Below are 24,187 nucleotides of genomic sequence, written 5' to 3'. Positions count from 1 at the left end.
AGCAGAACACTGAAGCAGAAAGGCCCTTTTATCTTGTTTTGATGTCAAATCATAGAGCATACTGCAGGCTCTCTGGAACTCAAGGCAATATCAGTAGACCAAGACAGAAAGGAAGAGACATGCAGAGAGATGCAGATACAGACTGTATAGATATCTTGAGATATCTTAAGAATTTCTCAGTGGCAGTAAGACTACAGATACATGGGCAATGATCACATTTATCATTAGCCTTAAGTCTCATGGAGTAGGCTCTTGAGAGGAACTCAACAAATCCCAGGAACTGGTGGAGCATTGCGGGGGCCGAGGCCTGTGGGCTGTTAGCCATGGTGAAGTAAGCTTCAAAGCTTTGGGCTAAGAATCCCCCTCAATACTGCTTGCTGAAACCATATAGAAAATGAACAGGCAGCTTACGATAAAGAGGGTAGGCCTGTGGCTCGCTGATGTGACCTTAAAAGATACTTGATAAGTCTGATATTAATCACCTGGGTGTGGAGGATCTGATGTTTAAATACCCAAAACCAGAATCACATATGATGCTTTCAGAAATACACAAGGAGAAAATTAAGCTTTCAAAAGTCATATGAACTGCCTTCATAGGTTTTGTTTACTTTCATTCTATATTTCTAGTTGAAAAAATGACCCTGGACTTTACTGTTTATAATGCGGGGTAAAGGACTGGCACGGTAAAGACAGCAGCACCTCTGTCAACAGCTGGACTCAGCATTTAGTTTTCAGTAAGCAAATATCTTATCCTAATTTCTGTTCATTCATTCAGCCATTTGACGCTGCTTATGGAACCATGGTGGCAGCAGGCAAGTAAATGAGCACAGATGTTCATGCCCCCACATCCTCCTCCCCTACTGGACCATCCAAGGTGTTCCTACTCCACCATCCTGACCTCACTGGTCTCCTCTTAATTTATGTAAAGGACCAGTGCTTATTGAGAAGACCAGATTCAATCTGCCGAATTGATACAGGAGGAGATATATTTTCAGTTATTTTCTCATTATCATCGCTCAACATAGAATGTATGGTATCATTTAAATACTTTCATTCAAGTGAGTTATCTGCATGTTAGCTTGAGCAATTCCACAACTGCCCATGGCACCTCCTTGTGTATAGACTTGTTTTTGTTTGTGTTCATCTGCTCGTCCTAAGCTGTTAATGATTTTTTTTCTCACTGACTAGCCGTTTGTAACACATAGCAGCACTCTATTTGATCATTTGGGTTGATTTCATGCCAGCATCCTTCCAAAACATGCACAAATCCAACAACTTCCCTCTTAATCTTTGGGAAATATGAAGCAATTGTTGCAAAAGCATGGAAAACTGAAGGAACAGGAAGGTAGTGTCACACAAAGGCATTAGCAGCAGTATGGGAGGACTGCCTCTCCTCTTCCATGTCTGTGGCACATTAATACTCCAGTTGGTTAAGTAAAAAAAAGTTTATGCAGAAGAACTAAGGATAAAGAAAAAATGTACACATTAAGGGAGAGCAACTTAAACATTGGCAGTGTTGAAATGAGGATAATAAGTCTCTTTATATAGGACCCTTAATGATTCAGTGAATGATAAAAATCTTTGGGAACTAAAACATGGTACAGCTACCTTGCATCACACCACAAACTAAAAGCACCGAATAAATCTAAATTCGTTAGGGATGTAAAAATGGACTGATACAAATTGAAACCTACATTTATTATTGATAAATGTCACACTGCTCTGTAGTTTGATTTGGGAGCTCAATGGATTAGCTGTATGTATATACATATGCCAATTAAAAAAAAGTTGCCTTGCTAAGGAAACCAACAGATTGATCCAATCCCCCATACTAAACATGCACAAGGCAAATGTGGAATGAAATAAAAACCTTTTTAACAGGAATAAAACCTCTGTCAGAACCAGACTCAGGAAGGGTGGCCATCCGCCTCAACCAGCTGGGGTTCGAGAGGACAGGAAAGAGGGAACAACGAGCTCCATAACGTCAGACCAAGGATACCTGCTGAGAAAGAAAAATACAAGTTAATGACAGCGATAATTCGTTATTTACATGGAGAGTAAAGAGAGCAAAGTGAGGTGAGGTGCATCATGGGAGGTCACGCAGCAGCCTAGGCCTAAAGCAGCATACCTACGGGATGTGTCAGGGTCAACAGAGCCCTCTCTAACTGTAAGCTTTATCAAAAAGGAAAGTGTTAAGCCTAACCTTAAAGATAGAGGGTGTCTGCTTCCCAGCTGTATACTGGCAGCTGGTTCCACAAGAAAGGGGCCTGATGACTGAAGGCTCTGCCTCTCATTCTACTTTTAGAAACTCTAGAAACCACAAGTAAACCTGGAGACTGAGAACAAAGTGCTCTGTTAAATATTGCACTATGGGATCTTTGTATATGGGGAGCAGATTTTAAAATTATATCCCTGAATTTAACAGGGAGCCAAAGAAGAGAAGCTAAAACTGGAGAAATATGATCTCTCCTGTTAGATCTCATCAGAACTCTGGCTGCAGCATTTTGGATCAACTGAAGGCTTTTCAGAGAATATGTGGGACGGCCCAATAATAAAGAAGTAGAGTAGTCCAATCTTGAAGTAACAAATGCATGGACAGGTTTTTTCTGCATCACTCTGAGACTATGTTCCTAATTTTGGTGATATTACGAAGGTGAAAGAAGTGAAGTGAAGTGAAATTTATTTATATAGCACTTTTCAGCAACAAGGCGATCCAAAGTACTTTGGATCAGAAAGATCCAAAGAAGGCAGACTTAGAAATCTGTTTAATATCAGAATCAGAAAAAAAATGTATTTATTTATTTATATAAGGGCAATTAGGAGGGCAAAGTATGGCTAATAAAACACAAATGTGATTACACCACTATTTCATTATGATTATTCATTATTAATCAGACTTTATTGCCAGCATGTTTACATGCAGGTGTGCACATCACATAGCGGATTTGTGTCTGTGCTTGTCCTGTTGGATCTCAGTACAGCATTAGATACAGTTGATTGCAACATTCTATTACAGAGACTTGAAGATTTGTGTTTTATTAGCCCTACTTTTAGTTACAATTTCAAACAGTTTGGTAACTAAGAATACAATATATTGCATAGTAGCAAAAGGAACCTGTGTCCAGACTGCACACAAGATTTCATGTGCGCAACACTCACTGTGATTCACACTGTGGTCACACTGTGATTATCATTGTCCCATTCGCATCATCATGATGCACAATATATATGTTCAACAGGAAACAAATCTGGACTGCAGGCAGGCCAGTCAAGCACACACACTCTGTGTCTGTAAAGTCCCGCTGTTGTAAGCCATGCAGAATGAGACTGAGCGTGGGTTAACGGAGCGGTTCGCTCGATGCTCAGAGCACGGACAGCAGCCTTCCACTCTGGTCACTCCAGTGAATAAACAAAAGCACAGTATGACTTGAGGAAAACAGTCAAAACTGCTAAAAGACAATGAAAGAACAAGATAGTCATTTTACAGAGGCTCTAACAGCGAGGACATTTGGAAAGGCCTTCAGAGTGGGGGAGGTATATGATTCTCTGTCTGAGGAGCTGAACTTGTTTAGTATTGAGTCTATCTGGACTATCTTATTTCATTTTATTTGATCTTTATTATTATCATTATAATTATTATTATTATTAGATTTTTTTAGATTGCACTATTCACTGATAAATAGCCTGGGAGGCCTTTATAATCTTTGGAATATAAAAGCCAAAATCTGTTTTCACCAAAAGAAGTTGAAACATGGACTCATTTGACCTTGTAACTCTTGGTCACTGTCTTTCTGTCCATCTGAGATAAACTTGTGTTCTGAGAACTGAGCTGCATTTCTATGTTTTCTCTTTTAATTTGTGGGTGTAGCTGCTGACTCCCCTGGATATCATTACGTACATATTGTAGTGAACTCTAGTGTGGATCACCGTGGAACTTAATCTTTGGGAGGCCCCATTAACATTCCTTTGTGGGAATGCCGACTCAAAGACACAGACGTGGGTCATCCAAACCAGGAAGAGACAGACATTACCTTTATTTACAATAACCTTGGTCCTTTGAAAATGATTTGAAGCATCAAGCATCAACACTTTCTTGTGAAGGTAGGGTGAGGATCCTCAGACCAAATGTTTCTCCCCTTATCTGGTTATGTAAATCAAAGAATGCTTGGACATGTCTTTCCCTTTTATCTAACAAGACAAGAAACAGACCTCACACCTCTACCAACTATTTTCTTATGATTCATTCTTAGCTGGATTATTAAAACATGTTAAATGTGTTTTATACCTTTGCACAGATTCTTTAAAGTTTTTTTTGTGATATCTCAAGCTGCATTTTGATACCTTTTTCAAGATCGTACGTAGCATAATAACTAAGAAATAAATATTTAGGAAAATTACTAACTTTTCTATGGAGCCACATTGCCAACAAGTGGTCTGTAGCACCGAGTAGTTAAAACTAGTTGTGATTAAATAATTAGACCTTTATATGAAGTAACTCAACTGTTAACTGATGGTCCCTGTTGTTTCTTTTGTTCTCCATTGTTAAACACAGGAAGATAACATTGTTTGGTTCTTTACTCGTATATGTAACTTTACAGATATACATCTGAATTTGAGTGAGATTCAAGATTCACACCAGTAGTCCACGTTATTTTAGTTCAGAGTATGTTGTTTATTTAATGTTGTCTTTATTTTGCACCTTAATAAGGTGTGGTTTATTCAGAGCCCTCTGAAAAGCGTCTGTGTGTTACGACTAAAGGAATTGAGTTTTCTTTGTTTTATCGAAACTCTTAATACTAGAATTAAAAGTTCTGCTTTATACACCCAGGCAAACGCCATAACATTTTTCAGGCTTATTATTGGCAGAAAGTTAAGCCTAAATCCACGTCATGCCCCACCTCCAAAAGAAATAGGAGGGAAACAAGAGAGAAGAAGAAGAAAGCAGAATGAAATAATGGAAAGATACACTGTTTTGGTTTTTCGTTTGTCCGTCGTGTTATCTCGGCTCCATCTCTTTCGTTTTTTAATCGCACCATTTAACCTCCACTGCTGCATAAGTCATTTCACAGAGTAATATTTTTCCCTGCAGAAAGCCAGCAAAATCGTGTCAATTTTTTCTTAACTTTAAATAATTTTTGTGAATTGAAGTTCACCTCACCAGAGTTGGATATTTTACCAAACAAACTAACCAACTCCAACACGCAAACCTGCAGGCAAAGTATGACAAAGTAGTGAGTCATGATGACCCATAGCTGTTTGGAAAGACTAAGGCTATGATGGATATACTTCAATCCCAACACTACCTGTAAATTTTATAAACTTTTTGTATTTCTTTTCCTCTCCCAGCATTTTTTTGAGTGTGTTGCTGAAATCTAATTGCAGATTTATTCAAATTTTTCCAAATAAGAGAAATTTAGAATTTACAAAGGTACTCTGCCATGACAGTGCAGGATTCCCCGTGCAATGGGGGATTTAGAATTTTGCTGTTGACTATAAGTGTCCTGTGAAAACACTGAAAGTCATTTTCTTTGTATTTGTGTGTAAAACAAAGGTTCAAACAAATTCCAGATTCACATATTTGGTGCATTTTAGAAAACTCGAAAACTTATCTTGAAAAATAGTTTGTAACAGAATAACTGTAGGAATAGTTTAATTGGATCATAGTATCCAAGGACTGATGCACACATAATGCTTTTCTTTACCAATTAAAAAAAAAAAATAATTGTTCCCACATTGTGGCCACATTGGGGGGAAAAAAAAAAAAAAAAAAAAAAAAAAAAAAAAAAAAATCACTGTTTCTAGGATCTTTTTATGTTTCTCTGGAGTGCTGCAGCTTTCTTTGTGCGACCTCTCCGAACACACAGAGTCTTATTTTCAAATCACTGTACGTTTCAGAGAGGCGCTGACGTCATCATGGATGTTGTTTTCTCGGTGTTGGCCCTGTAATGGACTGCCATAGCTTTTCACCCAATGGCAGCTGGGATAGGCGCCAGCTACCCTGCAACTCTGTGAAAAACGTATGGAGGAATAGTACAGTGACAAATAAAAAGTACAAAATAAACAATTGTTGTTATAGAAAGGAAGAAAAGAAAAATAACAGTGCTTTTTTGGCAACGACAATAGGCAGCAGTTCCTCATGTGTGGGCAATGCTGCAAGCCAGAAAAAAGGTACTATCTGGAATGGGCCCTGAGACAGACCTCTCTCATAGCTTTGACTGCAGCTGCAGTTACAGTTGTTCTTTTACATGATGGAGCAAATGTAACAATCCATAATGTAACAACTCTGCATGTGCATGTTGCTGTGTTGACGCTGGAACAAAAGATCTTGAACCTCTTAAGAACCACATTTTCTGGTACTCTAAGTACTAAACACATACACTACATACCAAAGTACAGAGCACACAGTGAGCACATCACCAAGCAGCAGTGGAATATCATTTAACCGTTAGGTGTGCGGATAGACTCCAAACCACTACCACCATTCAAAAGAAGTTTGTAGAAAAAGTAGAACATAAATAAAAATAGTTCAAGCTTTAGGCCTTCCACTTTCTTCATGCATTTGCTCATTTTTCCATTTTACTTATTTTCCTCCCATCAGCAAAAAATGCTTAAAGTAATCTTAAATCTGCCCTTTCGACGTAAATAACACTCTGCCTCCCACACACTTCTGCTTACTGTTTTGATAAAATGGAGTATTGATCTATGTTTTCCAGACTTTCACTGCAATGGTTTACTCTTTCCATCTTTCCTCTCTGCCACTCCTCAGTGTCAGCAGTACCGGGAGAGCACATCAGTGCTGGAGAACCAGCCAGCGGGAACATTCGTTTTGCAGGTTCATGCTGTGGATGCAGACGAGGGCTCTAACGGAAGGGTCACATATGGCTTCATGCACAAAGACTCCACTGTTCCTGCATTCAGTATCCACCCAGACACCGGTACTGAAACACAAGAAACTTGCCATAATGTACATATACAGAAGACTACACATAGGAGAGTCCCATGAGTGTCCGTCATGTTTGATGCAATAGAATTAGCTTAGCTGAGTGCCAGCAAGTCTAAAGGTATTTCTGTCAGAACCACTCTCGTCAAAACGAGACGAGAAACAGAGATGAATTTCAGAAGCTTATTCTGAATGCATACAATTGTGTTTGGCGGTATGGCTCTGTTCGGAGGAAGTTCCCAACTTTTCCATGAGCTCCATGGAAGCCAGACAGGGAACAGCAGCATCCTCAGGTGGAGTGCCTTCCATTTGCTGTAAAGGCAACAAACCCCCCAACTGACCATACCGGAACGCAGCCAGCCAATTGGATTGTTGGACCAGGGTGTCCTACAACCCCCCAACTGACCATACCGGAACGCAGACCAGCCAATTGATTAGTTGGAACCAGGGTATCCTACCCCCCGACGAATTATTAGCTACCAATTTTATTGGGGCAAGCATTGACCTCAATCACTTAGGTACACCATAAAAAATATGGTCAGTCTCCACAGCAGCGACAGCGCTTTGCAGCAGGGCAAAGCAGAGCAAGATCCAAGCAAAGCAGAACAAGATCCGATCCAAGAACAGCAAACGAGATCCAAGCAAAGCAGAGCAACATCCAAGCAAAGCAGAGCAACATCCAAACCAAGCAGAGCAACATCCAAGCAAAGCAGAGCTTTAACACACTTCACCTGACCCACCTAGGAAGTTAAAATCACCGTGAGCTTGCATTTTTTTTTTTTTATCCACACAATTAAACAAGCCATAAAGCATAACACAAATGACCTCTGTCATTGCTGTTCATGCCATCAATTCCGGAAGCGGTTTTAATGATTTGACTTCATCCCAAATTATTTTCGATCTTAATCAGTATCTTTCATGCAAGTTAAGCCCTACCAGTGGCTCTTGTTTTATTTAAACAGAGGCACAGCTGCACAATATCTTTTTTTTTTTTTTTTAATTAATTTTTTATTAAAACCGAGCCACCTAAAAATGTATCCACCGTTTAAAAATTTATAATTCCCAGAGCTCATTTACCAGTTGAATAAATATTCAAAGGTAGTTCAGTCAGCCAAGTACAGGCTCCATTACCAATAACAATACAAAACATGTATATCAACTGATTGCTATACAGAATCAAATTACAGAAGCTGTATGCAACGATTGCTGTGCAGCAAATCTCCTAACAGTTCATCCAAATCTAAATTTTTGCACGTTTAGACTCAATACTGAGAATTGCTGAACCTGAGAGTCTGTTCTCTGACATATTTGAATGCAGGTGATTTTGATGAGTTTAAGAGCTGAACTCCTCTGTATGGTTCCAAACACAGTTCTGCTAGCCTTAGCCACCACTAGTATACTAGCCAACGCAAACTAACAGACTTTTTAAGAACGGTTCATAGAACAACAATGGTATGAAATGCCACACTTCAATTGGTTCAGTTCAAGATGTCAAAGGCTAGCCAGTAGCTAGCTAGTTCAACGTTTCCAGTTAGGTAGCGCCAGCTAACTGTTACCGAACTGGCTTGCAAAGTTATCTTGTGGCTACCGTGACATGAGGTACCCCATAGGCACAAACACTCCACATCCCGACACGACAGGTGCGCCGCACCCATCAGACTGTAATGCATACATACCACAGCCGTGTGTAGTACCTGTTGCACCTTAGGCCGATTTCAGACCAGAGCGTGGCGTGGCGGCAGCGAAACGACGGCAGTCTTACGGTGCGTTCACACCAGACGCGGTCGGGCGACGCGATTACATACAAAGTCAATGCAAGGACGCGATTAGACGCGGATTCGAGCCGACGGCGCGATGAGGCGCGGTGGGGCGGCGCGGTGAGGCGCGGTGAGGAGCGGTGAGGCGGCCGCCGCGCGAGTGAAAATATGCGATTCGCGCGAGTTCAAAAAATCCAACTTTGGCGAAATATTCGCGCCAGACAGCCTATCAGCGTTGAGATTCTGGACGACAGTGACGTGGAGGCAGATGGACAGGCGCTGTCTGTGACATGCAGATGGAAATTAGCTTCTAAGCTACAATCTGGTGCAGGTCATCTCTTTACTTTGTAATTAATGTACTTTGCACATGGTCCCTGACAAAATAAAATAAAAAATTAAATCACCGCCTTCTCCAGGAGTTTCGTCTGGATGACGGCCGCCTCCAGCGGCACCCCAGGCCCACCAGGACCCAGCCCGACGACCCGCTCGGGAGGACCGGCGCCGCGATCTCTCGGCAGGACACCAACCACAGGCGCCCCGCAGCTGAAACGGAGCCGCGGCCCAGCTGCGGAGCGCCTGCAGCCGGCGTCCCGCCGAGAGATCACGGTACCGATCCTCCCTAGCAGGCCACCAAACTGGGTCCCGGCGAGCCCGAAACACCGCTGGAAGCGGCCGCCGGGAGGATCGGTGCCGTGATCTCTCGGCGGGACGCCGGCTGCAGGCGCTCCGCAGCTGGGCCGCGGCTCCGTTTCAGCTGCGGGGCGCCTGTGGCATGGTGTCCTGCCGAGAGATCGCGGCGCCGGTCCTCCCGAGCGGGTCGTCGGGCTGGGTCCTGGTGGGCCTGGGGTGCCGCTGGAGGCGGCCGTCATCCAGACGGAACTCATGGAGGACCGGCGCCGCGATCTCTCGGCCCAGCTGCGGAGCGCCTGCAGCCGGCGTCCCGCCGAGAGATCACGGCACTGATCCGAGCAGGCCACCAAACTGGGTCCCGGCGAGCCCGAAACACCGCTGGAAGCGGCCGCCACGGGAGGATCGGTGCCGTGATCTCTCGGCGGGACGCCGGCTGCAGGCGCCGGTCCTCCCAAGCGGGTCGTCGGGCTGGGTCCTGGTGGGCCTGGGGTGCGCTGGAGGCGGCCGTCATCCAGACGCAACTCCTGGAGAAGGCGATGAAATTATCCGAGCTGAATGCACCACCGGATGATGTCACTGATCCAGACACGACGGTGTGTGCGTTTCAGACGAATCTCGGACTGCCACAGCAGGTACAAGGACGCGATTAGCCATGGAGAGCCCCTTGAGCTATTCACTCGTTTTTTTACTCGCGCGAAAGAGGCGTTTGAGGCGATGGAATTTAATTTACACCTGCGGCAACGATCGCGCGATGAAGGCGGTGCGAATATTCGCATCGCGTTTGGTGTGAACGCACCGTTACGCCGGTTATCAGGCGGTGTGTTCAACTTGGCTTTTCACACCGGACAGTCCGCGGTCGCGGTAGTTCCGCTCCAGCCCTGTCTCCAAATCCCACAGACTATGTATTTAACTGCGCATATAGATGCAATAACAATAACAACAATAATAATAAAATAAAAACAATAATAATAATAGTAGCTTTAGGCCTACAAGTTGCTCGTTGTTGTTTTCTAAGAGGGGGTTGGGGGAGGTGTCTCTGAGACAGAAGCTATCTGGCCACTGTTGAAAACGCCGACAGTTATCACCAGAGACTTGTTCAGCAAAATGGATAAGTTTTGTCTTTGCCTCTCCGAGTTGACTATTTTATAACTCCGCAGTGAAGTTTTACATTATTGGTTTATTATTGTTGATAACTTCATTTCAGCGTGTTTACTTCGACAGAAGAAGAGCAGCAGCGCTCCTTAAAACCGGTGGGTGGTCATCACCGTTTCAATAAAAAGTTCGAAGACATGAATACATAGCTGGTTTAATTTCCCCATTCATTTCAACGAGACACCGCCGGCCGCTGCCGTCCAAATTCCGCTCGAGTTCTATTTTCCAAAAGCAGCGCAGGACGGAGGCGTCTCCGCGCCGCTACCGCCCGACTACCGCCGCGTCGGTGTGCAAAGACAGATCTGTTTCCATGTATTTTCACCTCCGCCGGTGAAAATCGCTTCCGTTCCGCCACGCTTTGCCGCCCTGGTCTGAAATCGGCTTTAGAAGCATCACCGCGAGGATCCAAACGGACCAATCGGGAGGATGGTTTGTAATCCAAATGTGCCGGCATAAGACCCGCGCCACACAGCTACAGTCACGCAAAATCATGTGAAATCGGTGCAAGATAGCCGCGTGTCTTACCGCGGCTGCCCTGCCACGTACAGGAGCCCGCCGCGGCCTACTAGGCCTATTTCAGACCAGGGTGGCAAAGCGTGGCGGAACGGAAGCGATTTTCACCGGCGGAGGTGAAAATACATGGAAACAGATCTGTCCTTGCACACCGACGCGGCGGTAGTCGGGCGGTAGCGGCGCGGAGACGCCTCCGTCCCGCGCTGCTTTTGGAAAATAGAACTCGAGCGTAATTTGGACGGCAGCGGCCGGCGGCGGCCGGCGGTGTCCCGTTGAAATGAATGGGGAATGCAGACAGGGCTGGAGCAGAACTACCGCGGCCGCGGACTGTCAGGTGTGAAAAGCCAAGTAGAACACACCGCCTGATAACCGGCGTAAGACTGACGTCGTTTCGCTGCCGCCACGCCACGCTCTGGTCTGAAATCGGCACAATAATTAGTGATGTGGCGTTTGAAGCGAGCCCTCGGAGCATGTGTCGAGCAAAAAGGGGCGAGCCAGATGAATCGTTGGTTCGAGGCTTGTATCGTTTCCATAAAAATCACGTGACTGATGACAAACGAGGCCTCGGATTCAGTGTACACGTCACTGATTCATTTTGAGCGTCACTATCGCATAAAAAGGGTTTGAACCTTGCGGCACTTCGAGGGTTTTGAGTTGGCGTTTGGTATTTGTGAGAGGTAGAGTATATATATATATTTTTTTAACAAATAACTACTGTACTGTAAAATATTAATTTTAATCATCAATACGAACTGAAGGCTTCAAATTGCGGAGATCAGCACCGTCCCACCGCGACCCGAGTCATTGGATTAGAACGGGAGAAAATGAGAAATGATTATGAAAAAAAATACAAAGTACTGTAGGACAAATAGTGACTCACGTGTATTTCACTGCTCTTCTGACTGAGCCGCTGCATCCTGACTCCGCTCTGTAGCGTTTTTTTTCTTCTAAAGCCCGCGGTGCAGGTGTGTTTTTTCGAGAGAAGAACATAGGTATCGGTAGGCCTAGTTGTTGTCGCTCTTTTTTCTTCTGGGCAAATTAAACCGCAACGTTATTGACACACATTTTTATAAATAAAAACCAATAACTTATATTTGTCTTGTTGCCCATACTGCTCTGTTACAGTTTATTCCTGACTCCCGGTCCCATAAGCACTTTCATACTCCCAAGCACTGTAGTCAGTGTACATCATTGATATATTTCATTTGAGTGATCAACACCATAGCACTCAATAATACTTCCATATATGCAGTTTTCACACATTTATTTTCATTGAGACACAGTGACAACAATTGTTTATTTTATATTGCAGGATGCTCTAACTCAGAGTTAATTTAGTCTGTCATATATTCCTTTTGCACAGCAGGTGTCACGAGAGAGACCGTTTCAATGAGGCTTCGGGTAATGAACCTTTTGGCGAACCTTTGGGCTGGAAAGCCTCATTGGTTCATGAAGCCTCGTTTTGCCATCATTAACAATAATAATACTTGCATCGGCGCGTATGCTAATCGGAGCTACGTCTTGTAAGCAGAAGCAAAACTTTTTGACCCTACTTGGGGAGCTGCTGTGGAAGGCTGCAAGCAGAGAGCAAAAAAAAAAAAAGCAGTGACAGCAAACCAAGTTTAAATGAAGTGCCCCAAATGCCAGCATCCAATTGCGAGCAGCAGCTGATTACCCATTGAGCCAGCTGGCCATAAGGGTTGGGTCGGCGTCAGCCAATAGGCAAAGGGCGCGTTGACTACGTGGTCTGCCAGAACTAACGCGATGCTCCATATGTTGAAATAAAGCTAAGATGATGTAAATTAATTAGAAAGTGAGAATAAGATTACTAGTTACTTTATCTTTGTCACTGTAATAAAGGATTTTAATATAAAGTCTTCAACCTAGTGTAAAGCAAATACTGAACAAATAAAGACTTGCTGGCGTTTGCACAGCACAAACTGCTTCAGAATTTGGCCCAAGTTTACCTATTTTCAGTTACATATTTCATCATTTATGAAGATGTTGGAGATGTCCAAAAGTAAACTTTTAGACTTTATCAAAGGACGTGTGCAATCAAATTACAGGTTTGGATGTATTGCCTTAAAAAAAACAAAAAAAAAACACACTTCTTCATGTGGCAAGATATATTGCAACTATCATGACGAAACTAATCTTTAAAATAGTTGATGAAGAGAAAGAGCTTTGGTCTTGTTATAATATTGGTGTGGGAGGGAGTGGCCAGTTTGATAAACTTTATCATCTCGGTTTCTCCAGGTGTAATTGGGACAGCAAGGAAATTTGACCGTGAACGCCAACGGGAGTACGCAGTGACAGTGACTGCCACCGACCAGGCAGCCGATCCCCTCATTGGCATCTGTCAGCTCAACATTCTCATCTTGGACCAGAACGACAACAGTCCCAAGTTTGAGAACATCCGTTATGAATGTAAGTCGATGCTGTGTAAAATAAATAAAGTACACCATTACTGCAACTCAGAGAGCTTGACTAATTTTATTACAAACTGAAAAATATGCAAATGGTTTAAATACAAGACACAGGGGGAAATTATGTTTATTCTATTGAGAGTAAAAACTGATGCAAATAAGCTAACAATGTGTTACAAAATATCTGATCCCGTAATTACAATGTTGCAGAGATATCTATTTAAAAAAAGAAATTGCAAATTCATTTTGTGGTTTGCTCTTGGATTTTTGTGTTGCTATTGTTAGTGAGAATAGTTTGATGACTTTAAGTTTTTAGCATTTTTGTAAGATGTTTATGCTGGATACATGCTCTCACTGTACAGATCTGTACTGATGAACGCTCATGAAAACAAAAAAAGAACAAAACAGGAAGACCTCATAGAACCATTGAAGTGTTAAGCAGACAGCTACTTGTTCTCCCACAGACTTCCTGCGTGAGGATACCATGATTGGAACGAGTTTCTTGCGGGTGGCAGCTCATGACGACGACTTTGGCACTAATGCAGCCATCACATACACAATGTCCAGTGAACAGCCAGAGTATCTTCGGGTCAACCCTATGACAGGCTGGGTGTATGTGAACCAACCCATCTCACAGGTACACACTTACTTTGCCTAAATAGATAATACTTGACAATTTTCTGCACATATTCAACCATTTGACTGAAAAGCTTCCATCATACATATTATAATCATAATCATAAACAACACAGCATAAGGTCCGAATGCATGTTAGGACCTCATGCTGTGTTTTCAACATAACAAATATATGAATCCTTTTTGGAAGAAAAAATCCCAAAAGAAAGGATTTTCATAAATCTAATTAGGGTTACAAGAATACTTGACAGTTCGTAAAAGATACTGTATGTTGCTTACAGTCCTATTCAAAAACCTGTGAAAATCTAGCAATGACTAAGATTGCCACTAAACAGCCTGCTTCGTCTTCAGCATACAGACAAATAAGCAGCTATTTTTGCATTTTAGTACTTTATTGCTGACAGTATGGGGGCAGGAGTCCAGTGCAGACAGGCAGCATGTATGAATATGTGATTATGTCTTCAATGGAGCCTTTTCTTTGCCGAGAGGGGAGTCTCTACTTCTCTTACTTCATTGTTTCTAAAGTCTTGCATCACTAACAACTCCTCCACCGCCACCATACTTCTTCCAAAAATAAGAAAAAATTAATTCTCTGTGAGAACATGTACAAGCAATAGAATAAATTGTCATGTAATCATTGCAAACTAGTTTATGACTCCACAGCTCACCATCTTCCCATGCCAAGGGAATTGAATGATTTTTGTCTTCAGCACCTTGTATCCCACTCTAACACTCTGCACTTTTGTCTGTAGTTTTGCTTTATAAAAGTGATTTATGAGAACATATCCAGGTAAAAAGTTTTTCCACTAATGAGTACAACTGCATACACTATAATACACTTTCAGGCACTACCTGCTTATTTACTTCAGCCTTTGCCAATGTGAGAATGTCAGTGTCTTCATTTCTGAGTGCAAGACAAAACAAAGATAAAACAAAGCCTGAAATATGGATCTTAGACTCTGACTGTGAAAGCCTTTGCCTTTACTTAGGAATCTGAAACCTTTTCAGGATTTGAATGTGTACGCTTTAATGTAACTGACAAAAATGTAAAAACTACTGTTATGCGGACTGATCATGTCCTCTTAATGCAATGGGTAAAGTTAATTGCTCTTGTAAGGTTTGCAAAACTCTGCTGCTGCTCTACAGTGAGCTATGTCCTTCAGTTTATCAACTTCTTTTCACATGTATTAGTGTTTAGCCCAAATACAGTCTACAAGCAGTGTCCTTCTCCACAGAATGTGCACACTGGATCGATTGGTGAAACCTGTGAGATGTGAATTCAGTCTTTATAATGAAAGCACAGTATGAAGCATTCCTGCCTTCCCTTTTCTGCTCTTCAATTTTATTGTCGTTCTTTGTCACAGAGGACCTACATCACCAGGGAAATTGTGGCTATAGACGGAGGAAACAGGAACAGCTCAGTAGAGCTTGCTGTCACCATCACCAATGTGAAGAACCAGCCTCCACAGTGGGAAAAAGACATTTACAGTGTGGTCATACCAGAAAACACTGTCCGAGACACACCCATCGTGGTATGTTGGTCTGAGGATATTTTATTTAAAGCATTTTACAAATAAAGTATGTACATTATAAGTAGAAATGAAGTCAAAATTATATTAGCAAGGGCTATTGATGATATGAAATTGGAAGCCCTAACTGTCAGGTATATTACTTTAGTTGTACTGGGCTGCTTTCTGATATTAATGTATGTAATTGTGTAAGTATGATCAGGATGCACCAGTAGAAGGTAACTTCTCTCTCAAACTTCTCTTTATGAATAAATTAAAGACAGAGACACTCATAAAGAGAGAGACCAGCAATTTAAAGTATGATCAAAGGTAACAGCAATACATCATTAACATAATTTCCATATATAGAAACCAAGAACTGGCCGATGAATCATTCATAATGACATATGATAAGGCACATAGAAATAATGAACAGAAAAGCCCACTCTTAAGGAATGCTTCCATATTTAGATGTGCACTAAAAAGTGATACCACTGAAGCACACACATAGCAAGGATTTAACTACAAATTTGAAAAATGTACAGATATGCAAGCATGATTACATATCTTATAATTCATAGGAAAAACCCTTGTCAGCTATAATTAATCAACTTAGTGCCATATTGTGACATTATTTTGACAAACAAGAACACAGCATATTGAATGTCATCAAATTTTTTTTTCTCCTGAAGTGGTGTAATCCTGCCAAAGAAAGCTTCTTGCTCTGTTCTTCATGCAAGACTGTACTTGCATATGTGGAAATCTATGAATCTTACCTCTAAGCAGCAAATGGCATACTGCTATTTCAAATTATTCAAAGGAAAAATCTTTATTTTCTTCCCTATTCCCTAAATTACAGTATGAACATAGTTAAGAGCTGTTAAATCACCACATAGACCATTTCTAGGGGAATAACAACATTCGGGGGAGATGAGATTTGCTTGTTAATATTTCCTTTTGGTCTACAATAATAGATTAGCTCTGCGCAAACACTGTTTTCACTGTGATATGAATATGGAATGGAACAGATTAGTAACACAAAGCCATTTTTATTGTTCATTTGAAAATAATATTGAAATGCAAACAAAACATTTGTATTTACATGAAATAAAAGTAAAATGACAGTTTTTGACATCCCTGCATCAAGACAGACCAGAGTCTGTGATGCTGGAAAATCCATAGCTCATTTCCAGCTTCCAACCAGGTGTTGTATGAATTTTCTCCCAGATGTTATACCTGTTCTTTAACTGCCTCATTCTAAGCACATCTTATATTGTATTTTTTGGAGGTTAAGTCAATTCTAATGAGTGCTGAGCAGCAATATGTTGGACAGCAGTGATGCCATAGATTCAGCCCAGCTATAGAAAACGCTGTATGTATCCAGATGTCTTATTTCCATTTCATTGTTAATATATTCCCTTTTCATTCAATTAACATGTTCTCAACTAATCAGCATTTTTTTTCAAAGGCTTTCTTGAAAGCAATAAAGTCCATTAGAGTTGTTCATAAACATTTTAACTCAGTGGATGGACATAAAAAAGCAGGAGAGTACTTTAGAATGGAATGTGTGTGCTTAATTGTCTTTGTGAAAAATGCTGATTTAGAGAGAAAGAAATTCCCCGGTCCCTGCAGTTCTGTGTATTAATCGAGATGGTAATCCTGTGTTGATTTGACTGTTATGCAAAAATGGAATGACTCTCTGTGGGTTGCATTATCTCTGCCATGGACATTTGAGGTTTTTATGGCCTAAATCAGCGCTTACAGTGGTCAGATATGTTTCCCAGCTCTTCATGCTTCATGGGATGCCTCATTATTCTTACCACTATGCTCTGCAGGTTCACTGAATACAGCTAGGTCACCTATGAGCAAACTGTATCATGCCCTAGATGGCATTTTTTATTTTAATTGGGTGTATGTGGGATCATCTGTTGAATGCCTCTTCTTAATTAGTTCAGAGAGAAAGCAAAATGAAGTATATATAAAGAGTATATTTCCTTATGATCCCACAGGATATCAGTTGTTGTTGTCTTATAACAGTTTTAGGCTTATTAATACTTTAGTGTCCATTACTACGGGCTGTAAAACATGTTTTTCAATCCAGCAGCAGCTGTCCACAATTCGGTTACTGTCCTGAGGTTCACTGCTGCCATTAAACATTTTTCCAGCTCTTAAAAATGGTAATTGTAAACATGTAGAGATTTTGTCAAATGCAAATTGATTTGCGTTTTTAAGATTTGGATTAATAAGTTGTCTCTCTTTTACATGTGTATGCCTTTATGCTGCATGAATGTAGTCTTTTGGGTTTAAGTTCTGTGTAATTTATACAGTAGGAAAACAAGTAGGACAACTTCCTGGAAATCTTTTCAACTTGCTTGTAGTATTACTGCACAACATGGGAACAAAAGCATGTGACAGTTAATTGAATGTTTGCTAACTTTGTCTCATGTGCAACTATACAAACGAAGAAGTCCTACAACATATTAAAAGTTTTCTCTGTCTCTGTTCCAAAAAGACCATCAAAGCCACCTCCCCGCTTGGAGATCCAAGGGTAACTTACAACTTGGAAGATGGTATGGTTCCAGAGACCAACATGCCTGTTCGCTTCTACTTGACTCCCAACCGCGAGGATGGTTCGGCCTTTATCTTGGTGGCAGAGCCTCTGGACTATGAGATGACCAGGAATTTCATTCTCCGGGTGCGAGCCCAGAATGTAGCTGCTGTACCACTGGCTGCCTTCACCACAGTCTATGTCAATATTACGGGTAAGCCTTTTGTAAATGTTCATTTTTGCATCTTTTTTCTTTTTTTGTCAACAGTAAAAACAAAAGAAACTGCTTTTTTGTCCGTACAATTACAAATAGACATACTTTCACTCTTTTATAAACACCCATCTGAAAATTGAAGATAGAAGTAATGTTCTCAAGCAAATATATAACGTGATCAATCAATGACGTTACTGTACGTCAAAAAGGAACGACGAGACACAAAAGTCAGAACGAAATGCACAAACTGTACAGTATGTTGGCCAACAAAAAGAATGCTGAGAGGAAAGCAAAGGAGTCTGAGCAAAAGTTATTAATCAAAACTAAGATTTATTTATTTATCTATTTTGTGCCATTGAGTCAAATGAGGTACTAGGATTTCCTGAATAATTTGCAAAATATAGATACAACCAATAACATAATACATTTGCCAGGATTTTAAACGGGGAGTGCCAAGAAAAAGAAAAAGAAATCCTTAGATATCTTGTGATTGAAAGTTCATGCCCGAGGAATAGGCAAAAATTGGCTACAGCACCTGATGTCAGCTTCTGATGAACATTTTTATATATATATTTTCCACTTTTCCTTCAAAATAATATTGGCTATTTATGTTTTAATTCATAAATTATTGAAAAATTCTTGTGTTGTTCCTCATAGGCATTGTTTCAAAGAGAATCAGATGTCTTTTTACCAGTGCAAAGCAAGAACTGTTTTCACTGGTTTTACCTACACTGGTTTCTCAGTTTTAATAATTTTCTCACCTTTTGTGGTGTGCAGTAAAAATTAAGATTAGAGGGGGCGGTCGGTGGTGTAGTGGGTTAAGCAGCCGCCCCGTGTACAGAGGCTACAGTCCTCGCTGCAGCTGGCCCCGGTTTGAGTCCCGCACCGAGCGGCCCTTTGCTGCGTGTCCCCATCTCTCTGCCCCCTGCTTCCTGTCTCTCTCCAACTGTCCTATCATTAAAGGCATAAAAAGCCCCCAAAAATATTAAATTAAGAAAAGATTGTCCAACGGCATATAATTTTCCATTGTTATTCTAATATAAATAACTGAAATGCTGAGATCTTTTTAAAAAGAAAACAAGATCACAAATAAAGATTAGTCAGTCATGTAAATGTGCTCTAAATAGGATTAATTTGTCCTGACCAAACCGACACAAATTTAATTACTTGCAGAACCAGCAACTTGTTGAGTATAAATAGCCTGTTCTACTTTTGCTGTTAGTTTTCACCTCTTCTTCCACGTCATATGTCACCATTTTTTGGTAAAGCTGATGTCTTTATTCTTTTTGAGTTAATTATCAGCCCCTTTATTTAAGCTTAAATTGCCATCATCACTGCTTAATACGTTGTTGTTTGCCAGCCCCTGGTCTTGCTCCTCTTCCAAATGCCCCAGAATTATCCGCATATTCAATTACATCATGCACACAAGTTCACGTATAGCCCATTCCATCAAATTAGTACTTAATCCAGCGAGAAATAATTCATTATAATGGACCCTCTCTTGCCTCACTGTCCCTCTCCTAACTTCCGCTGTTCTTTTAGCTCACCCCTCCCTCCTTATCTGTCTTAATAAGAAAGCTCTTTGACTTCTCCAGAGGCAGTAAGGCTGGGGAACAGAAGGAGGTCTGTAATGGCTTTAAGTCTTCATTTTTTATTCATAGATTAAGACACTGGCACAGAAGACATGGGAGGGAAAAAGGCACACAGAGCAGCATTAGATGTAATGTTTAGTATTTTTTTGAGTAATTTCTGTCTTTTAAGCTTGTGAAAACAAAATGACTGAACTTGACAGGGCTTGGAAAAAATAACAGCAAAATAAAAATTGTCATTATCCACTCACATGTGAAATCCCCAGTGAATGTGTGGATTAGCACAATTAGGTTGGCAATGGAGTCTTATATTGCACTGTGCTGATGCCATTACCCAGATTTCATTTTCTTGAGAGACATGATTTACCGCTTAACTCTTACTATCTTGTGCAATTGCAAAATATAAATGTTATATTCATGGTGAGAGAGGGTACTCGTATTTCCAGCAACTGAAGACGAAGGTCCAAAATGACCAACAGTCTGGGAGACTACATGAAAACATGAGCCAGACTGAGCTGTTCTGAAGGCCACTTCAACAACATGGAGCTAGGATATTCACTTATGCAGTCTACTAAGTTATAGATCGGTCTCCATTGCACACGGGCTTATAATACTTTGATTTAAGATTGTGCCACTCTGGAAAGTCAATATGCATTTGTAATATACATTTCACAAAATATTTATTTGATTATTTTGTTCAGTACCACACTTGATTGTATTTTTTGATTAATTTAGTAGTATTTTAGATTAATCTCTTCTGAACAGAAGTTAATTAACTAAACATTTGGTTCATTCAGGAGTCGCAAAGTTACTTCCATAACTTAATTTACATATACTAATTGCATAATTAGTGAATATGGATATTACATATACATGATAGTAGTTAAAAAAAACAATCTGATTCATAGTTTTTAAATGTTAATCAAAAGAAGAATTAAAAATTTAAGAGTCTGATACAACACAAGCACAAACTCTGTCATGAGAGTGAATGCAGACCTATTAGGTACTTATTTTGGCACATCTGAGAAATTGAGTAACAAAATAAGAATTTAAAAAAAATGCAAGCGATTAAAGAAACATGCTATTTGCAGTAGATGTTACCCAGAAATCATACTGCTATTTAGTCAGGGTGCTTACACACTTTCATAGAACCATTCACACATATAAACAAAGTTAACAAATGCAAAAATGCAATCATTTTTATTTATTGGTTTTGTTCATTTTAGCAACATTTAAGTTCTGAAGAAATCAGGAAATATATAGCATGGTTACCGCCAAATATAATGAATTAAAATTGAAATAACTCAAAGTAAACTGATCTAACAGAAGTAACTGTTCAAAGTGGAGATACTCCTCATCCAAAAAGAGATACATGTCAACAAAGACTCTAAAGACTGTGAAGCTTTAACCCTTTTAAAGTGTCGTCATTCCTTCTACCAACACTTGGACATTCTGATATTGAGGATACCAGGTTATGAAGCGTTAGGTAATACTTTAGGTGTTATGTTGGTTCTGTCACAACTTTCTATCAGCAGCATGATCACAAATAATTACAGCACTTTCACAACAATAGTTTTAATGAATATCAAATACATTAACTACAAAATTACCAGCAAGCTAAATCAGATGTAAATAAAATATAGAAAAATATATATATCCATCCATCCATTTTCTATACCCGATGAATCCGTCGGTCAGGTTTCAGGGGAGCTGGAGCCTATCCCAGCGGTCATCGGGCGAGAAGCGGGTTACACCCTGGACAGGCCGCCAGTCCATCACAGGGCCACACAGAGACAAACAACCATGCACCATCACACTCACTCTTAGGGTCAATTTATAGTCACCAATCAACCTAAAATGCATATTTTTGGATGGTGGGAGGAAGTACCCGGAGGGAACCCATTCATAACCGGGGAGAACACATCATCAAATTATGTATATGTATCCATTTAAATATATATATTCCATATTTGTGTGTGTGATTAGGGTAAAATAGGCAAAAAATAGACCTGCTATTTCATAGTCAAGGCTTATAATATAATTAAAAACACTTGTATGTGTGTATGATTGTGTGCATGTGTGTGTTTGCCTTGTTTTTTTACCCCCTGCCTGCCCCCTGCTCTGCTCAGCTTTTTTCTTTTCCCTGCCCAGAGTTGAGATTGGTCCTGAGTAATTTGGAAGCTAAGACTCCTAGCCTGAAGTTTTTATGATAATGTTGAAGACTTCTAAAATCTTTATGAATATTGCTCTGGGACTGCAGTCAGGCTAGTCTAGTACCCATTCACTTAATGCCTTTGTAATGTGTGCAGAATTTGTACATGGAATTCCCTGGAAAAGATTTCTTCTTGAAGCCACCATTTGTTGATCTAAGATCTCAATGTTCTTTAATGCAGCCATCACAGCAGTGCAAATTACATTTGCTTTGGGCACTGATACAATCCCACACCAACATATACCCATGGCACATGCTTTTGGACTTGCTGCTAACACTGTGAGGATGATCCTTCTCAAATTTAATCTTTTTAAATCCAGTGTTTCATGGAGGAACTTTGCTTTTGAACATTTCAATGATTTGGTGCTTCCTGTTTTGGCAAGAACAATCTTGTGAAAAAGATTTGAAATCTCAGGAGTGTTATCTCCAAGTTAAGTCAAGAATTGGTAATTATGTTAGTTTCAACCAAGATATCAGTTACATAAAACATTTCTATCAAATCCCTCCGACATTAAATGCTCAATTATGTTGGTACACTGTAAGCATTTCCTGTCCTCTATCTTCTTCCAACTTCAGATGTTAATGACAACGTCCCATTTTTCACCTCCTCCATCTACGAGGCCTCGGTCACAGAAGGAGCCGAATCAGGAACTTTGGTTTTCCAGGTTTCAGCCAATGATCTCGACTTGGGTCTTAATGGCAAGGTGACAATTAATTCATACATTCACCCGTTATACATGTACTGAACACCTTAATACTCAAACAGTAGTAAAAGTAGTAATGAAGCTTCTGCGGTGCTGTCATATGGACCTTAAGGTGTATGTTTATTTGAAAACTTAAATGTACTACTTATATACTTTGAATCCTTCTCTTGATGATCCCAGAAGTGGGCTTCCTTCCTGTGTAAATTTGTGATGATCAACTGTCTTTTAACATTTGACCCTTTGAATAATTATCTTCCCCAACCCCCCCACATCTCAGATCTCTTACTCCCTACTGGAGGATCGCAGTGGGGACCATAAGTATTTCCGCATTGACCCAGAGCTGGGAAACATCTACACACAAGCTGTGTTTGACCGGGAGACCAAAAGCTCCTACCTGTTGGAGGTTCAGTCTGTGGATGGCTGGGAGTCAGCACGGCCTGGCAAGCATGGACAGCCCAACTCAGGTAACTAAGACAGACACTTCACAGCTCATCCTGTAATAACTGAACTGAAGTTATTTACTGATAACTGGGATGTTATAGCAGAGTTTGTCCAGTTTTATGACATCTTGTAACTAAATGTTAAGTGCAGCCCTTTTAGGGGTTTCCTTGCAGTAGCACGTTTGAAATTCGACTTTGAGTGTCAATGATGAAGATTAACTGTAGTGCTTAAAAGATGCACATGACAAACACTGAATCGGTGAAGGGTATTCACTCCAAAGTGTTGACTGGCACGGAGCCTTGTTATTATGTTCTTTTTTGGCTGTTTAATCACAGGTTTGCATCAAGAATAGGTGACCTCAGCGTTATTTTCTGCAACTTAGCTATTTAACACCATTCTACCAGATGTTTGTAAAAATTCAGATCGCATGCTTGTATGTTTAATCTTGCTATGTACATAGCCTTTGGTATTTTTTTGATGCATAAAATTCTCACACAAGCAGCTCTGATAGAATCAAATGGATTTTAGTTCTAACCTCATGAACCAGGAGAAAAACTCTAATCTCTTGCTTTCATTTATGCTAATACCAGAATATCAGAGATAGTCTTCCATTTAATGTGGATATGGTATTTGCTGAAAAGAGGACAACACTAAAGGGGCAGTGCAGTAGACAGCTGCTGTGTAGACTTTGTTTAAAGCTCCAAATCTTCATCAGAGGCAGCAATAATCTCTATTTTCCTCTTTATTTCTCCTTCCCACATCTGTTCATCTCTCTCCACTGAGAGACCGAAGGCTATCTTTCTCTTTCAGTCTGTCACTCTTGCTGCCTCCCTTTCCCATCTATCCATTTCTCTCATTTGCTGCCAGATAAAATGCATACAACTCTGATAGATCAGAGAAAGGATGAAGAAATGAAC

At 40.6% G+C, this 24,187-nt stretch overlaps 1 protein-coding gene across 1 annotated transcript in view; it reads left to right on the top strand.

The window, feature by feature from the left end:
* The window catches only part of LOC142383713 (neural-cadherin-like), a 371,241-nt gene that overhangs the window by 171,573 nt on the left and 175,481 nt on the right, over positions 1–24,187 (top strand). Inside the window, exons 9-15 of the mRNA XM_075469412.1 lie at positions 6,767–6,935; positions 13,249–13,419; positions 13,883–14,055; positions 15,419–15,586; positions 18,075–18,324; positions 22,702–22,829; positions 23,107–23,293. Of these exons, the coding sequence (XP_075325527.1) occupies positions 6,767–6,935; positions 13,249–13,419; positions 13,883–14,055; positions 15,419–15,586; positions 18,075–18,324; positions 22,702–22,829; positions 23,107–23,293 (1,246 nt within the window). The remainder of the gene's footprint in view (positions 1–6,766; positions 6,936–13,248; positions 13,420–13,882; positions 14,056–15,418; positions 15,587–18,074; positions 18,325–22,701; positions 22,830–23,106; positions 23,294–24,187) is intronic.

This window comes from Odontesthes bonariensis, chromosome 1 (assembly GCF_027942865.1).
Source record: "Odontesthes bonariensis isolate fOdoBon6 chromosome 1, fOdoBon6.hap1, whole genome shotgun sequence".
NCBI lineage: Eukaryota > Metazoa > Chordata > Actinopteri > Atheriniformes > Atherinopsidae > Odontesthes > Odontesthes bonariensis.
The sequence above is the reverse complement of the archived record's forward strand: the minus strand, read 5'-3'. Positions and strand labels throughout refer to the sequence as shown.